We start from the raw sequence: 18,971 nt of genomic DNA on the forward strand, positions 1-18,971 counted from the left end.
TGCTCAACCTTGATATCCCCTAAAGAAATGGGTAATGTAAACATACCTGGGTCCGTGCATTTTGAGGGCATCCTTCTTTTTTGTATCACAGCAGACACAGTTTCTCCAATCACAATCTTCCCATCTAGTTTGGTTTTCCCTGCAATAAACTCCTTGATGAACTTACTGAAGGTGGGCATTTTCAAGGCTTGCAAGAATGGCAAGTTGATTTCCAACTTGCTGAAAATCTCCATGAGATCCTCTGTGTCATCGTGGAAGTCCCAGCCTGGGTTTCATCAGCTCCCTTGTTTCCTTCCTTACTCGCTTCCTCAGGTTCGGGGTCTAGGAAGAACGGGTCCCTTGGTCGAGGTAGAGATCTCCCCTCCCCGCCCAGATCTCAAAGTGATTTGACTAATATTTGCCCGGTCTGGCGGTTTGACGGTAGCAGGAAGTTTACCTTCATTCCCTCGCATCTCGTTCAAAGATACTGCGATCTGGGAAAGTTGTTTTGCCATCATGTCCATGGCGGCTTTTTGCTCTGACTGAGCATCTTGTAACTTGTGCACCATGTCATTGTTGGAATGTAGGTTACCTTGCATGAACTGCTGTGAATTTACCAAATCATGGACCATGTCATCCAAACTCCGTTGTGGTCTGAAGTTGAATTGACCAAAATTTTGTCCTTGACCTTGGTTCTGTCGAAAATTTCCTTGATGATTGTTGTATTGGTTACTCGACCCTTGATTGTTGTACTGGCCACCAGACCCTTGATTCCCTTGATGGTTCTGTTGGGAATTCTGAAAATTGCCTTGGTTATTCCTTTGGTGAGGTGGCACATAGGAGTTTCCTGGGTTGTTTTGATTTTTGTTTCCCCAATTAGCTTGATCCTGATTCCTGTATCCCAGCTGCAATTGTCCTTCTTGTCCCTTCCCTGGCCAATTGGACTGCCTCTCCGGAGGGTGTGCAAAATTCGTGAGCTGCAAGGGAGGTGGCTGGCTTTGATCATGGTCAGTCCATCTGAAGTTTGGGTGAGTCCTCCATGGAGCGTCCCTCTGTCTCCCTTGATTCCAACTTCCATCGGGATTCCAACTTCCCATCGAACTTGCTTGAGCGTGGCACTCTCCTTCGTAGGGTTGACTGTAGTATGGTTGCAGTTGCCTTTCCTCTTGACCAAGGGATTTCTCATTTTCCACTGGAGCATGCGGATTGCATTTCTCGATCGCACTTAGCAAGGCCTTTTCCAGTTTATCGATCCTATCTTCCACCTTCTTGTCTTCTTGATCCATCACTGCATTAGCTGATCCTCTCCTCAATATGCTTCGCGGGTTATCATAGGCCTTCTTTGCCTCAATCAATCTCCCCAGCGTTTCCCTGGCTTCACTTGCTTTGTTCTTAGTAAAATTTCCCCCGCTCGAGGAGTTCATCAAGTCCTTTGATTCAGGGTTTGCACCTTCATAGAACAAATAGTAAGTCTCCGCTTCTATCATCCTGTGGTTTGGACAAGCATCCAGCAGCCCCTTGAAGCGGGACCAATAAGAACTTAGGGACTCATCGTATTCTTGTTTGCACTCCTGAATCTCCTTCTTCAAGGCATTCGTCTTATTAGATGGAAAAAAGTAATCCAAAAATTCCAGTTTAAAATCCTTCCACGTGTTGATCGAGTCCGGTGGAAGCCTCAGCAGCCAAGTGTTCGCCTCCCCTTTGAGAGCAAACGGAATTGCTCGAAGACGGTAGTCCTCTTCTGTTGCCTCGTTGGGTCGCTTCTGAATGCTGCATAGTTTACTGAACTCGTTCAGAAATTCATAAGGGCATTCATTCCTACGCCCAGAGAAAGTAGGTAGAACTCCAAGCACATTTGTCTTGATGTCGATCGACCTCCGTCGTGGATTCGAGACTATAGCATGAGCGGGTTCACCGTCAAGATGTGCGGTGAGCGACCCTATTTCCGGATCGGGGTCTAGTAGATGAGCCATATCTGGGTCCTTCTCCTCCTCGGTCTCGGAATGCTCTGGTTCGGTTGATGTCCCTGGATTCTCCTCTGTCGATGAATTCCACTCCTTTTCACTTTCTGACTCGAACGGGAATGGATCTTCCGTTCTCAATCCTGATCTAGTAGTGATGGTAGATGTAGATTCCTTGATTCGCCACTCGTACTGGCCACTCCCTGATCCAGATGAACTTGCCCAACTTCCAGATTGGAAGCCCGCTTTCATAAACTGTCAGGGAGAAAGAAAATAACAAAAATTAGAATATTTACACCAAATCCTTAATAACAGCAAACGCCATCCATCCCCGGCAACGGCGCCACTTGAAGCTACTTGGGATGTGACAGTACAAGTGTAGTGTGTGTGCAGTGTTGCGATATTCAAATAAGGCAGGTTCCCCAGATCCAGCAAGTCCACTAGATCACTTGGTCTAGGAACTCGTAGGTTGTGCGGAATCCCGGTCGTCGGACACACAAGTACTTCCCCGCTTCAAAAACCCTCAACCACTTTACTAAACCTAGTATAGGGAAGTAGGGATCGATCCCACAGAGAAGGATGCGTAAGACTCGTAATCAAGGATTTGGGAGTATTTTTGGTGTTGGCTGCTGCCACGCATTTTCTTGGGTTGAGGAAAATTAAAATTAACTTGACTTGGGAATATTAGAAAGAAACTTAACCTAACAGCTAGACCTAGGAGATAATTCTACGGTGGGACCACATCTAAGAAAAAGCAGAGTACGACTGGAAAGTGGCAGAATAACTAACTCTCGTACTAACTGACAGTGACATCGTCTTCTACAACCAAATTCGCATAAAACTTCTTGAGAAAACACATAAGCAAATCAAAAACAGGGCTACTAACTTGAAATCAAATCTATGCATAAATAACGAAGAACTTAACAGATCTGCATACCTAGACGAAGTGAAATAGAAAACAAAGGAAATAAAACAAGTCTATCAACTACTGTTTCTTTCACACGCCAAAACCAACTTCAGACGCTAAATCCACTCCGGATCCAAGCGTCCGACACGGACTCCAAACAGAAGAAATTCTCCATCACGTCAGATTTACAAATTTAAGCTCCGAACACTCAATCAACCACAGATCTGTCACCAAATTCCACATCAAACACCTCAATAACGAAATAAGCAGAGATCGACATAGCAATTTAAGAATTACGCTAACAGCAGAGAGATCTAAGCAAAATAACTTGAAATTAAACAGCTAAACTCAGATCCATGAGCGATAAGCAGTTAAACATCATCAACATCAAAGTCGACTCCCAAAAGTGAAGTTCGACGGTGGAAACTAGCAAAAACAGCTGAAATTAAAACAATTGTATCTTCGCCCTCACTAGGACGGTGTTACCAAACTCGAGATCTTTAGAAAGTACCCCCCTATCACGATTATCCCCAGAATTTTTCCCAAGTGTGTGTGTAAATGTATGAGCTAAGAAGAGTAAAAACTATCTCTTGCGCTGCATGCTCCTCTCTATTTATAGGCGTTTTAGTGGGTCCAGCGAGGTATTGATAATGACTTTGTTGCCCTCAGCTGTAGACTCCCTTTATCACGCCAATTTCCTCGTAATTCCTGCTCATTTCGTTCCATTCTCCTGCTAGACCATCTCCTCCATAACTTCCTCGATCTAGCCATTTTCTTCACACACCTGGCTTAGGAGATGGGGATGCTGTCTGTGGAGATCCTAGTACGGTTGTCAAGATAGGAGAGCTTGATTCATTATCACCATCACACATCATGTTCTCCTTGCTTTGTTCATCTTCTTCAACAGTCTGTCTGACCTCTTCAGGATTATCAACTGGTGATGTAGGTAAATTTTCTCTATTTCTTTCTTCTACAGCCTGTTCAAAAATTAGTTCAACAATGTTACTTTCTAAACTGTAGGAGTAATCCAGTGTCAACTAAGAGAAACATATATCAACAAAATGATGTATTAATCCAAATATAGGTTGATTATGTGCTTACTTTATCGAAGAAATCTCCCAATCTGAAAGTTGGAAATTCATTCAAATCTTCAAGTGTTTCGTTTTCTTTTTCAGCATTCCGTATTGAGTCAAACACCGCTTTCCAGTTATCAACAACAACATTGTCGTCTATATGAAATGACTGGGACAAATGCAGGAAAGTGTCACTCACAGATACAACCGCGCTTCTAGCAATGTCACAAACAAATCCGAATAAATCATTATTCTTGATCTGTGAAGAAGCTTATTTGAGGACTCTAACAAGATTGGTCCTGCCATCATTTATCTGATTGATGTATTTTAAAACATTTTTCACCATATCTGATGGGAGTATGTTCTGAGAAGAAGACCCCACTCCACTGTCATCTACATCAACACTTTGTTCTTCATTCTCTTGCTGCTGCTCTTCATTTCGAATGTATCTCTTCTTTACATTTCCTAAACCAAAAACTCCTGCACTGATCTCTCTATCTTCTCTAGCCTGAAGATGCTCACTTTTCCATCCTTTCATTAATAGAAATGTCCGAGGAACAGGACGCTTGTCTTGTATAACTCTGTCTAAGTAGCAGAGCTGCATATGTTAAAAAATGCATGTCAATTACTATTGTGTCGTGTCAACTCAATACACAAGCCACTTAAAATAACTAATACAACTTATGTCAACTATAGTACGAGCTATATCAACTACACACACAACCTAATGTAATAATGTTAATAATCAACAATGCAAAATGTAAAACATACCATAAGGAAGGGAAGTGGTCCAGCAAATGCATTCTTCTCTGTGATTGACCAATTTTGTTTTGCAAATTTGAAAACAGATATTACATACGAACACCAATTTACATTTCTCACGTTATCAAGATCATCAATTATCTCTCCAATCTTATTCAACATAACCTTTAAAACATCGTTATGGTTCACACTTTCTTTTTTCGTACCACATTTCTTTGCTATCTTCCTCATGAAAGCTGCATTACTTTTACACTTATCTCTAGAATAAGTAATGTCACCTCTTGGGAATCCATATACAAGCTCCACATCCTCTTCAGTGATATGAATTTTTTTACCATTGTTAAGCTTTATCTTGCACTTATTCTCTTCAAAAATTTTTAATAATACTAATGCTAATCTGCTAGGAATGTAATCAATCTTGAAATGTAGGACACTCTCGAAACCCAACTCCTTCACAGAATTAATCTGTTCCTCATTCAGTCTGCTTATTGCATCAACAAAATACATCGGCTTCCTTTTCACTAGAAGCCTTTGAGATAGATTTTCAGCAATAACAATCTGTTTTCCATCCTCTACACTTTTCTTTTGCTTTTTGTTAACAATAATTAACTCTTTCTGAGATACTGAGGTACTCCTTTTTCGCTTGGATGTTCTTCTGTTTTCTGGTTTAAAATCAAACATAATAAATCTATATCAATTATACAAAGTATCATGACAATAACAAGTGTACTCTGTTGACATCAAGTGTGTGTATATTACTAAAATTATTTCATTAGATATACCAATCACAATTAACAGAATTTCAGGCATTAAGTATGCTCTGTCATTAAAAGGTATTTTCCATATATAGTTAGAACAATTATATTATTACTATTATGTCGACAGTTAAAGTTGACATAACCTGTTGATTATCTTATAAAGTTTATGGCAAGTATACTCTGTTTATATAAATATGACTATGTCAACTATTATTTAAACAAGCTTAGAATATGTCAATAGCTATTGACATACTACTACAACCATACATATGTTTTCTACAGCCATCCTAACAGCCATTGAAACAAGCATACCCTATGTCTATAGTTGTTGACATACTACCACAACCATACATTTGTATGTTTTCTACGGTCACTCTAACAAGCATACAATATGTCAATATTATTATGTCAATACCTATTCAAACAAGCATACACTACTGTCATTACTGTCAACAGTATATTATTATAGTTATGTGAATAGCTAGTATATAGAATGTCAATAATCTTAAAAATTTAAACAAATCCTTAACTGGAAGGTGAAGCTTCTTCTCTTCCTTTTTTTACAGCAGCATTTTCCGTTGCCATCTTTTCCGATTCTACAATCGCATATCAACAAAAAAATTCAGCAAGTATCGAATTCATAAAAAACGAAATCGAGATGTTTATTAAAACACCAAAATCAAAGCAATATACTTAAAATTTGAATCAATTTCTTAACCTGAAGAAGTGGCTTCATGCATCGCCGATTTTGACTCTCGTTCCTCAGCTTCAATTGATTTTTCAACCGATTCTTTCCGATTTTCCTCTTCATTCGTCATTTAGAGCAGCGAGATTTTGAATATCAGCGAGATTTTGCAGATTTTGAAGGGATTCGAATTGTATGAATATCAGCGAGATTTGAGATTTTTGAAGAGAGATTTTAGAGAAACTTTTAGAAACTGATTTGAAATCAGTTGTGTGTTTTACGATTTTTCTTATTAATGAAATTACGATTTTACCCCCTTTTGACATAATGTTGTATTTGTTGACATTTTTTTTAGTTTGTGGATTAGTGGCCCATATTGCATCTCATTTTTTAATTTAGCTAAATAATCTCAACCTAACAAGATCCCTATTATACATATATTCTTTAATAGTATTAGTTTCCTCTTTTGGCTAATTGAGACAAAATGTACTTCTTCGGTCTCAGCCTAAGTGAGACATTTCCTCTAACTCTTTTGGCTATAATTAAATCACTTATCTCTCATATTTTATCTTCTTATCTCTTTCACGTTATCATCTCTCGTACTTTATTCTTTATTTTTATTTCTTAATTAATTTTCACTCTTATGTTGTTTCCTATTTCTTTTCTTACTTATTATGATCACTTACTTTAATATTAATAATTTTTATTAACTAAACATCACTAGATTCACTACCTAAATTCCTGCCAAAATAGAAACGGTTCAATTAGACCGAGACGGAGTGAGTAATTCACTTTCAACACATATGTATTTTATTTTCATCGCCGGCTGCCGAATAATCAAATAATTAGCCTATCTCTTAATTCTTCAATCTCTCTTTAAAATATGCATAAATCAGAGATACGAGACAAGGTCCAAAGATTTTATTCTCTTTGATATTAATTATTTTTTCTGAAAATCTAGTTTGATTGAGGGTTAGAATATGGAATATAATTTATAACTATCTTTGTGATTTTAATAGTACTTGTACTTTATTTGGGGACGAATAGGGATTGGTTTGTGATATTTCAACACAAGAATCAAGATTGTGAATATTCACTAATTAATTTCCGTGACATATATTCCTTTGCAATTTGTCACGGGCATTGATAATGGAAATTGGAAAGTATATGCTGCATATATATGTAATAAGTCTAAAACATTTGAAAGAATATTTCTATATTTAATCAGACATACATGGAACAAACAATTAATTTACAGTAACTATAAAGTGAGTTAGTTTACCATAAACATCTAACTTACACCTGTTCATATTATTCATAATTAAGATTTAATTGTTTGCATTTAACCTCAAAATGGATCATCTAGTACAACATCATTATGTAACGTTTCTGCCCGTGATCATGGACGATTCAGAATAATATAATTAAAACTCTATCATATTTTGCTTATGAAAATTCTTATAATTATTTTCCGATTACGATCACATATAAAGAGTAAAGACATACCATTTTCACCAAATTCATGGGGTGATGATTACAATTCTAAATCAAAGATTAATTTTCTTAATCATATATTCTTTTATTAGACTATTTATTCATAACCCATAAAATAATACGCGTGAAAGTAAATAGAAATGATATGGCCCTTATTGAGTCAAAATGGACATAGGAAAAGGTTCCACGTGAACGTAGGATAAAGAGGAAAGTCACACCAATTGTCTTTTGTATGAATTTATTTAGTGCTCTTTCAATATATATTTACTATTAAGCTTTAATTAGTGGATGGTGGGTAGCTAATGCCTAATAGCTAATTAATTAAGCAAACCACGTTCTATGTTAAATCATTGAAACGTGTCCAATAATATTCCGACTCATCATCTTAATTGCGGTCTTAATCAGGATTAAGCTGTCGGTTAAAGGAGTCGACATGTTTTGCTCAAGTGATTAATTTTGTCGGCTTACCTTTGTTACTATGGTTTTATTTGAAGAAGAAAACCTTGTCACAAAATTGTTTTTAGGAGGTACAGGTACATACTCATGCACCCATATAAGTAATTCGGACTCTCGAATTAAGAGTTGCAAGTTGATTTATTGTCTAGTAGTGAGTTACATTCATTTTGAGAGGATTGGTCATATATACTCCAGCACTCCACTATCTTTATTAGTGATGTATGGTAACTCTAACCCAAATCTATGAAATTGATGTGGAGCTTTTTACTAACTATGCCAAAGTTTTGATATTGATAAAAAATTAGAATTCATCCCTCCATTCATCCAAATTAAAAATATAGTGACATCTATAAGTAATTATTCAAAAATAAGAATTGTTTTTAGCTTTAAACTATGAGATCTATGGTGAAATCATCACTTTGATGAATGAATTGGTGATTTAGTGTTCTAATTTCATTCATAGTGAAAGTTATAAGCATATTTTTCTGAATTCCTCTTTTTTCATAACGAATTCATAATATTATTTTAAAGGGATATTGGCCTCTAATGCTATAGAACTTTCAAAATATTGGAATTTTCCCACAAACTTTCAACTTGACAAATAATATTACAAATTTTACTCTAGTTTGTTGTTTTCCATCGGCAAAATTCAACTGTATTGATGGATTGAAGAACAATTTTGGAGGGTGTGCTTCAAGAAAAACTAGCTTCAAATATTAAAGAATTTGAAGCTCTCGAAGTTGTTGTCGAGAAATTATGAAAACAATTATTTCATAAAAATTTCACCCTTCGTAAGATTTGAAGGTGATGCGTTAATTAATTGTGGACATTTTAAAATAAATAAATAAAAACTAATACTAATAGTTGCCATGCTATCAATTTCAATAAGGATTATTTATATACTAGTACATATTATAAATTTATTTGAGATTAATGAAGACGACACAATAGTTTTGTAATTAGTAAGAGGATGATCTGTAGGTAATTAAGCAAACAATGCATGTTCCACTAAAATCATGAAACTAGTCAGTAATCTGATCATAGTCGCCGTCAAAATCAACTTATTGATCAAGTTCGAAGGCGTGCATTTCATCAAAATAAACCCATCAATTAATTTCATCTTTTATTGGAATTTTATGTCGACATAATCCTATTCCTGTCACAACCCCCAACCCCAAATTATACAAAGAGAAAAAAAGAATTAGTTAGGCAAAGCTGACTTTTGTGTTTTAAGCTTAATTAATAGTATCATCAAAACATTGGCCCCTATAGTAATATGCTTTTTATTTATATAGAGTGAACTGGACCAATAGTTACTGATGTTGTTAAAAAATGCACCAATGGTCTCTACAAAAATTTTACTATATCATTTTTGGTACTTTAAGACTAAAATAACCCTAGGCACCACTAGTGTAAATATTTATAGTTTGGGGCATTTTGGATCTTTCTATTCTCCCCTTAATTTTTTTAATTATTTCTTCCATCACCATTTTCTTTTAAAAACTCAATTATACTTTTATTTAAATAATATTTAACTCTTTATAATTTCAAATTTTTAAATAAGAAAACAAAATATTTTAATTATGCTTTATTTATTTTTAAAAATAAATATTATTTATTATACATCTCAAAACTAAATATAATAGTAATATTTTTTAATAAAATATTAAAGTGAACTATAGAAAGTTCTTTGTGGGATTTATTTTTACTTAAAAATTTTACTTAAATTTATTAAATTTGAGAAGAAAAAATATTATAGTGAACTATAATAAATTTTTATATAAATAATGTTACTTATATTTAAATGTTACTATACTTAAGAGAAAATAAATATTTTAATTACATTAATTAAAACATAATATAGTGAAAAATAATTTTAAGTATAGTAACTAAAATTTATGTGAATTATATCTAACGTAAATTAAAGCGAACTATTGCAAGTAACATTTTTTTACTAAAAATATTAAAGTAAACTATAGTAATTTTTTCATTATAAAGCTTAATCTATACGTTATACAAGTAATTATTTAAAAAAAATAAGTGAATTATTTCAAAAGAAAATGTTTTTTCTTGTAAAAATATAAAATGGACTAGTATTAGAAATGTAAATATTTAGTATCCGAAAATGTATTTTTATGTATGTCAAAAAGAATTGCATGATTGAAGAGGTACTAAAATTGTAATTTCCAAATACCAAAAATGTCCTCCATGACATTTAGGAGATTTTTCAAATGTAGAGGGATATAAAAGACCGACAAGTACTAAAAATGTAATTTCTAAGGACCAAAAAGGATATAAAATTTTTTCATGGACCATTAATGCATTTTTCGACAAGATCAGAGACTATTAGTGCAGTTCACTGTTTTATATATATAAATTAAATTGTAGTAATGAATAAATATTTTTTGAAAAAATGATTACCTTTTTTAATGCACCATATGCAATGCATTCCGGATGCATTATTTTTCTTTTTTTTTTTTTCTTTTCTTTTCAGCAAGTGGTAAATTAAAATGTCATATTGAGAGATAATATTGTACTCATATGCTAAATTAGAGGTATCTGAATCAGGATATCTAACAAGCAAGGATAATGATGTGATATTAAAATTACATATCGCATCACACTACATAGTTCTCATCTATCAAGGTGACAATTAATCACAAGTCGAACCCAAAAATAATTAATTGGTTCATGCACTAGAACAGATAAACAAATAAATAAAACACCTGAACATTATTTTGAAATTAATTACTAATATGACTGCCGATAGTCATCGTTGTACGTCATCTCGTTAGTTACAACTGTTAATTTGTTACAATTATTATTTGTAATTAAATCTATTATATATGAGGGGGGGAAGAGAAAATTAATGAGTCAAAAGAAGAATCTAAGAAATGCTAAATCCAACGAATGTTCTTAATCCTAAATAATTACAAATTCATCTCCCTTGATCAAGTGTGCACATGCTAATAGCCGTCTGAAATTATATTTTAATTACTTTCCTGTTTTGTATTAGTTTATCCAAATAGTGGTTAACCAGTTAGTAATAGGGATTTAATTAATTTGTAGAGTGGAATTACTAATATTTTTATGAATGATAACATACTAAATAAGTCTGTGATTAATTTTTTCGAACCTGATATGCATGAAATAAAATTTTCTAATGGAGTACTATATTTTTGGGTTGATTTTTCAGTTTCTACAGTGAAAATTATTTTATGAGCAGGCGTGTATCAGGTTACAAAGCGTGCCAGCTTACGCTAATTTATTTTTGAAATCTTCTTTGATTTCTATCTTACATAGTGTAAACGCTAAAATAGGTAATTATGTGTTTATGTTTACCCCCGAATTAAAACTAGGTCTTTTAATAGTTTTATGAAGGAAAAGTGAGGAAAACAGTGGTGGGAACAAGCAGTTAAAAATTCTTCATGATATATATTGGCCTAAACAAGCTATGATTAATTGAGTTCGGAAATGAAGAACTTTTTACATTAGTAAAGCATAAAGTTACTTGTTTGTTGCGTAGTGAGGCACTTGTAAATAACACTGATAAACACCTACCTATTAATCCTAGTGACAAAGATAACTTATATACATTTTTAGAAAAAAGAAAGAAATATTCTTGTTAGTTTTGGTTTATCGTGACTTTTCTTGATAGCTCATTTCTTGTTAAGACGTCACATTATCATCAAATCAGATCGAAAATCCTCCACCACATATGATTATGCAATTTAATTAAGTTAACGCAAACGATAATATTCGGACATCAAGCAATTAAACAGCATTAATTAAGTTTACTCGAACTTTTTCATCACATACTAGTTATTACTAGAAAAATTGGCTGAAAAAATGCAAATTTTGTAATGGCAAAAGCTAAAAGACCGTATGAAAATTTCGAATAAATTTTACTATGTTATTTCAAGCAAAAAAGTTCCATAATTAGACACAAGTCTATCCTTTTACTCAAGAAGACTATAGTCTGTTTATGAATTCTAAGTCGAATATCAAACAATTGTGATTAAAAAATTGTTTAGCAAAATTGCAGCCACTTTTGTCAATTTCAATACTAAATCTGAACTAAAACAACTAATCACACTCCTAAAACTCAACTATATATAGATGACAATAACATACTCCAATTAACATTTACCCACCAATTAAGAAAAATATACTTTATACAAAACCCTATTTAAAATCTTGCCACATATATAACCCATGTGGAAGAAAGGGAATGGCAACGAAAATTATATACAATACTCAATCTACCAACTTTCTTTTATTATTATTACACACTATAATCTTTCTATTTTTCACAATTAAGTGTGTGAAAAGATGGAGATAATCTATACTTTTTTCTCATATTTAATTAACCAATATAGTTAATCAAAGCTGACATTGGCACCAAACATAACCCTCTCTTCCTCAGCTCCATATATTGATCACTGGTTTTGTTGTCGATAACACTATTATTTGTATTTCTCTCTTCTCTATCGTGCTTCAAGAAATTCTTCGAACTCGACTGTTGGCCCTAAAAGTGTCAAATTAAATAAAAATTAGTTAAGAAGGCACGATCAAATGGAATAATTGCAATCAATTAGTAATAGCTATATTGAAAAATAAGTGATTAATTAAATAAATAATTACGACTTGTTACCACATAATCGCAAGTAGCATCCATCTTTCTCTGGTTGACCTCCGCCTGCTTCATCCTGCTTACCTATTCAACAAAATATTGAAATTACTATTATTTTCTCTTTCTTCAAAAGAAAGAGCAACTATTCTGCAATTAGCACTAAAGTTTATAAACAAACCATAAATATTCTGTTTCTTCTCCATTTTTCATTTGAAAACAAAAACTGACAATTTTCTAAAATCAACAAACAAATTATTCATGAAAATAAAAATATAGCTATCTCGTTATTCAGCCAACAAACAACCTCTATTCCACTCACAATTCACAAAATGGGCTATACAATACATGTCTCAATTTCCTTTCCCTTTATTCTTGAAAAGGAAACTCTACCAATTTTCTAAAATCAATATATTAGTATTAATTATTTATATGTAAAAAAAAATCCATTCGAAATTCAGACAAAAATTCTCCCAAGACGACAAATTAAACATAAAAATAGAAAAAAAGGAAAGGAAAGATGATAAAAAAAACCTTAGGGCTATGAACAGGAGAGCTAGCCGTATCTTCCAAATCGTCATCGTATTCATACGTATATTTCCTTCGAGTCGTGCTTCGATTCAGCTTCTTCAAATTCAACCTTTTAATGGTGTCTGAGCCATTCCACGCTGCATCGGAGACCATAGAAGAGCTGCTTATGAAGCTGGCGTTGTTGCAAGAGAAGTCCTCCAAATACTTGGTCCACCCGCTCTCCTCGATGTTTTTGTCGTCGATCGACGAGTTCATCGACATGGCTGAAGATGAGAACTTGTGTTTTTGGGAAGAAATTTCAGGTGTTTAGAAAGAGAGAGAGGCGAGGATGATTGTTGAAGAAGGATTTTGATTTATATAGTAAAGGAAAGGAAAGGGGTGTGAATGTAATGGTGCCCACAAAGTGGAATCCTGGTGTGGGACCCTTTGGAGTTGAGGTAGTTAAGATCGGTTGGAAAAGTGGGGATTTTCTATTCTCAATTAATTATTTCAGAAAAGGGATAGTAAGTGTGTTGGTTAATGGTTGAGTAAAGTGTTTCATTTTACCTTTTTTTTTTTTTTTTTATTCTCACTTTTTAATCTGAATTTCAAATAATACAAATATAGTAATTTATTGATAGTCTTATGTTGAAAATCTTGGACACCTAAAGATGATATTACTTCTACAAACAATGAATGCAATTACATGCTATAATTATGATTTTGTAGGATTTAAACTAAAAAGTTATATTGGGGTCAAAGTTGTGATTGAAATTTAAAATCCAAACTCAAAAATGAATACATTTTTTTTAGATCAGGTTGTTTTGACCTCAACTTGAATTATTAGGTGATAATAATTTTTTTGTAGGATTTCCATTATTTGGCTATTATTTTTTGTTTGGAGAGCGCTGAAACTTCTCAAAGTCAGTATACTTTTATTATTAATTTTGTCCTTGCTAATGTTTTCTGGTGAATGTATATAAAATTATGTGTACATAGTAAATTGAACTGAAAAATATATCCTTTTTGAGTGGTTGCAGAATAATAATAATCGAAAAAGAAAGAAAGTGAAAGTTTTGTAGTGGAATGGTGTGACTGATTAATTAGTCAAGCAAGCAAATGAGCCACGCAAACAAAATCACTCCTTTTGACTGCGAGATGATTAATTAGAAAATCTAATTTAATTTTTGTTTTCTCTTTCTGCTATTTAACTTAGTAGGACCACGGAAAAAGGCGAGACGCACGCTTTTCTCAAAGATTATTTTGATATCTTCAAATTTATTTTCAATTAAAGATGTTACGGTCTATTAATTACAAGTTAGGATTTTGTACTACATTTTTGTAACATAACATCATGCAATCCCACGGTTTAGTTCATATCCATGGGGCTGCGTTTTTAACTCATTTTTAATGAATAAAAATACTTAAGTCATTTAACAATGATTCTATTCATACTATTCCATTTTTCTATTTGTGGCAATTGATCACAAATCATTATGGAAATCAATTTATATCTCCTAAAAAAGTTATAGTAAAGATTATTTGCAAATTAAGTCCAATACTTTTTGTTGCCCATTATAGGCCCACTTGGAAGGTTCACGATCGGAATGTGACTTTGCTGACATTGTACCAAATGATACAATTTCATTAACTTTATAATAATTTATTTTCTATTGCTTGACAATTTCATTAACTAGTTTGAATTTCAAAATAAAATTTAATCATAGATAAATTTTTATAAAAAATTAAATTATAACTACTCAAGTTCTTATACTCTATCTAAATATAACCTGATTTTGCTATACTTCTACAAACAAAGTGAATCTGAACTCTCCTCACAATTCACATTCACATCTTTATTTTCAGCAGTGTGTTTATTTAATAAAGTAGCGGTTTATAATGCTTAATAATATTTATTTTTTATCTGATTAGAAATTAAAAAATATTTTAAACGATTTTTGATAATAGGAAATTTATTATATAGATACGTAAATATAAGTAAATGAAAAGAAATGTTGGGTTAATAATAGGAATAAAATGGTTGTGTAATAAAAAAATTCAGTTAAATTGGATTAGATGAGTGTTAATATAGTAACGATCCATATAAATGTGTGCAGACAACACACTTAGTGAAGTCAACATCAGTACACCCAATAATTTGATTAATACTAGTAGTACCATTTTGTGAGTTTCTACTGTTTTGAACACAGAGAAAGAGAGCAAAGATTTTATTCAAAGAATCGGGACGTCGTGCTTCGTTGTTTTTCTTTCTGGAAGCACATATACATTCATCTCCTTTTCTTTTGGACACTATCTAAAGTCTAAACAACTCGAGATCACCGGATACACATTTATCTTCTCTACGATACACTAACACATGCAACATATCATATCCGCGTAGCACTATGCAAATCCGGCAACTGGTTGACTGCACTCACTTTTCACTCGACTAATATTTTCTACGGAACTTTTCTACAGAAAATTCCGGTAAAAGAAAGATGAGAACTAGAAATCAATAATGGGTTCTCCAATGGTGAGATTTCGCTCCAATTTCCAGTTCAAATTGAAGAGCTTGGCTGTGATGAACTTGAAAACTTTATTCACATTTATGTTGTATTTTGCACTGGAAAAAAATAGTGGTGCATTGAGAGCCTTTGCATACCCTCTTGCCTGTCATTTCATCAAGATCAAAATTGATAGTTTAAAAAGAAATTTATACTTAAATAAAAATTCATAATTTTACCTGGCTTGCAATTGTCCATTGCAAAGCTATAGGAAGTTGCATAAATTCATCAAATTTGGTCCCTATAAATACTGGAACTGCAGTCTGCATTACAAGACAATATATTCCAGGATGTTACATAAAACTATTGACAAATTAAGAACAGAATGGGAGAAGGTAGACAAAAATCAATGCAAGAAAACATGGAAATGTAAATCGAAAGGTTATAAGTAAAAAGCAAATGCATTTGAATTTTACCTGGTTATATTTACTGGCTTCTTGATACCATCTGATCACACTGCAATCAACCACCAGCATTACAAATAAATACTATTCGTCTAGGTTTGAAATTAACATAATAAAATACTATGCTAAATCTTTACACTTGAATTTTACTGCTTTTTAGCTTTGATTTTAACTGATATGATATGATCGCAATCGTACCTTTTTAATGTACGCCGACTGGTAAGATCGAACATAAATAGCATAGCCACTGAATCTTTAGAAGCTACGGGAATTTGATCACGCGAAGATTCATCACCTTCACATAACAAAAATGATGTGTCAAGAAAATAAGCAAAATTTGATACTGTTTCCACCAGTTTGAGAACCTCAAAACAACACCATATTCCCCAAAATTTCCCAATTCCATCAAAGTAAGTTTGTGATTTAAGCTGCCAATAATCCATCATCTTATCAAAACTAGTAGTAATATTTCTTTATCCAATATGAAATAAAAGAAAGTGATGCAGAATTAATTGATCAATTTACCTCCCACGTCCCATATGCTATAAGAGATCCTTGCCCCTTTCACATCCAATATTTTGTCGACTCGATTTATTCCCATCCCTGCATTTTCTTCGTCTCTTTTCTTTATACCTGCATATTTTGTCTTGATCCAAACACACAGTTAGCATATACTAGTAAAATAAGGAAAATTATTAAAATTTAAACCTTTTATCCTGTAATTACCAGCGAGGAGTACACATTACTCACTCTCATAATCTCATTTGATCTAATAAATTTATAAATGAATATATTACTACTTATTCCATCTCTTAAGTATAGTCCTTTTTATCAGATATATCCACACAATTTTTTTATTTCAAACTTAGCACTCCCTACGTTCCCTTATAGTTGAATCATTTTTCCATTTTAAAAAGTTTTCTCATAGTAGTAAATCGTAACCATTTTTGGTACTTTGTTCTTTCTTACTACTACTTTATTTACTTTCTACTATATTCTCTGCTCTTTTATCTATCTACTTAATGCACTAAACATCACTTTCTTACGGAAAAGTTCTGCATCAACTATGAGGGAACGGAAAGAGTACTACTACAATATATCCTCAAATTGAAAATAGATACTCCTATATAATGAGGTGTGTTATAATGCTAACTTTTTCTTATATTGCAAATTTACTAACTCGTCAACGTAGTGTATTGAAAATGTCAGCACAAATTTGTGTTGACATTTTAATACAATGCATTGAGGATTTAGCAACTTAAAAAAGTTAAGCAACAGATCAAACCTCCCTATATAATTATGCACGTAATAAATAAGTTAAAAAATATATTATCGGGTATTTCATTATTGTTACAAATGCCCGGATTTTGAAATTGGGTCCAATATTAAATTGTTACTACAAATCAATTAAATCACATACCATACGGATACTTCTTTTAAGATTTATACTGTACAACTTTTATGACTAGTGTAAATTTGAAGTTAGAAAACGATAGTAGTAGTATTTTTGTTCAATACTTAACAAAATAGTAGGTCACGAAAGATATGTTATATATGCCTAGACTAGACAACAGTTAAAATTTTAAATGAAGTCCAATAAGTAGATCATTTTTTTATATATAATTTACTACTCAAATTATAATTAAAATAACACATGAATTTTCTAACCTTAAACAGATGTACATATCCAATTAATCGAACACTAAATAAAAACTTCCCACGTTTCAAATCAAAACCAACAACACCTCAATTAATTTATAATAAATATTAAACACGTTTGAAAATAGACAAATTAGAAAAAAAAAAGATGAAACTAACCAGAAAACTCGTTTTCCCGATGTTTGAATCGCCAAAGAGGCTAATCTTCAATGAAACCAAATCCGAGGAATCCTTCCCATAGCTAAGCCGCAACGGGATCGGGGCGGCGGTAGAGGGCGGCGGCGAGGAGGAGGAGGAGACGGTGGTGGTGGTGTCGGAGGAATTGGGCGGCAGAGGCCTGTAGTTCCCGGAGATCTTTCCGCTCCAGCAAGCCAGGAATTGGCTCCAAACCGATAGAACGTATCGGCGCAGGATAGAGATTCTCCAAAGGAATTTCTTCTTAATGTTGAATTGAGTCTTCTTTCTGCACAGCTGCCATTGCTGCTGCTTCATTGTTAGCGATCTCAATTTCCGTCTCTCGCACCGTTCCTCTCTCTCCTCTCAATTTTTGTCTTTCTCTCTCTAGATTGGGGAATTTTCTCTCCCTTGGTTGCGGGAGATGTGCGTGTTTTTTTAAGAGAGAGGTTATCCGTTTGGTTTAGTTTTGATGCATAGTATTTTCAAGTGGTGGGCGTCTCATTTAGAAACACTAGTTGACCGATTTTAAGGGTGTTTGAGTATTTTATTTTATTTTATTTTTGGAATTAAATATTTTGTATACATGTATTTTGAAACTGAGAGTTTGGAATTTAAAATCCTAAATATGGGTGGTTTAATCATTAATGGTGAAGTGTTGTTATTAACCCACGTGATCTTAGCTGTTGAATCGGTATCTTTTGGAATATGGTTGTGCTTTTGCTATCAAAGCTAGTTGTATTAATCATGCTGATAAATGTAAATTTTAGTTTTTAGTTAAAGCAAATTGTGAAATAGGTAGATGGGTCGAGTCAACTTACATGCTCAAGTATACAGACATGGCTAAACAAGTAGTTGGAAATAAGATATCATATCATAATTTATTAGTGAAAAAAAAAAAAGAATAAACATACGTGGGAGGAGAACAATTTTGAGCATGTCGGTTTGTAGTTAT

At 33.0% G+C, this 18,971-nt stretch overlaps 2 protein-coding genes across 2 annotated transcripts; both read right to left on the reverse strand.

Annotated features, from left to right (window-relative positions):
* Positions 1–12,165: 12,165 nt before the first annotated feature.
* LOC125197142 (vascular-related unknown protein 1-like) lies at positions 12,166–13,735 on the reverse strand. Its single transcript, XM_048095852.1, has 3 exons — positions 13,240–13,735; positions 12,730–12,792; positions 12,166–12,603 (listed from the first exon to the last, which is right to left on the reverse strand). The coding sequence occupies exons 1-3, from the start codon at positions 13,495–13,497 to the stop codon at positions 12,442–12,444; spliced, it is 483 nt and encodes a 160-aa protein (XP_047951809.1). The 5' UTR covers positions 13,498–13,735; the 3' UTR covers positions 12,166–12,441.
* A 1,695-nt stretch (positions 13,736–15,430) lies between these two features.
* LOC125191953 (septum-promoting GTP-binding protein 1-like) lies at positions 15,431–18,498 on the reverse strand. The gene is made up of 6 exons (XM_048089392.1): positions 18,002–18,498; positions 16,709–16,829; positions 16,382–16,478; positions 16,196–16,235; positions 15,959–16,042; positions 15,431–15,885 (listed from the first exon to the last, which is right to left on the reverse strand). The coding sequence occupies exons 1-6, from the start codon at positions 18,332–18,334 to the stop codon at positions 15,721–15,723; spliced, it is 840 nt and encodes a 279-aa protein (XP_047945349.1). The 5' UTR covers positions 18,335–18,498; the 3' UTR covers positions 15,431–15,720.
* Positions 18,499–18,971: the final 473 nt, after the last annotated feature.

This window comes from Salvia hispanica, chromosome 6 (assembly GCF_023119035.1).
Source record: "Salvia hispanica cultivar TCC Black 2014 chromosome 6, UniMelb_Shisp_WGS_1.0, whole genome shotgun sequence".
NCBI lineage: Eukaryota > Viridiplantae > Streptophyta > Magnoliopsida > Lamiales > Lamiaceae > Salvia > Salvia hispanica.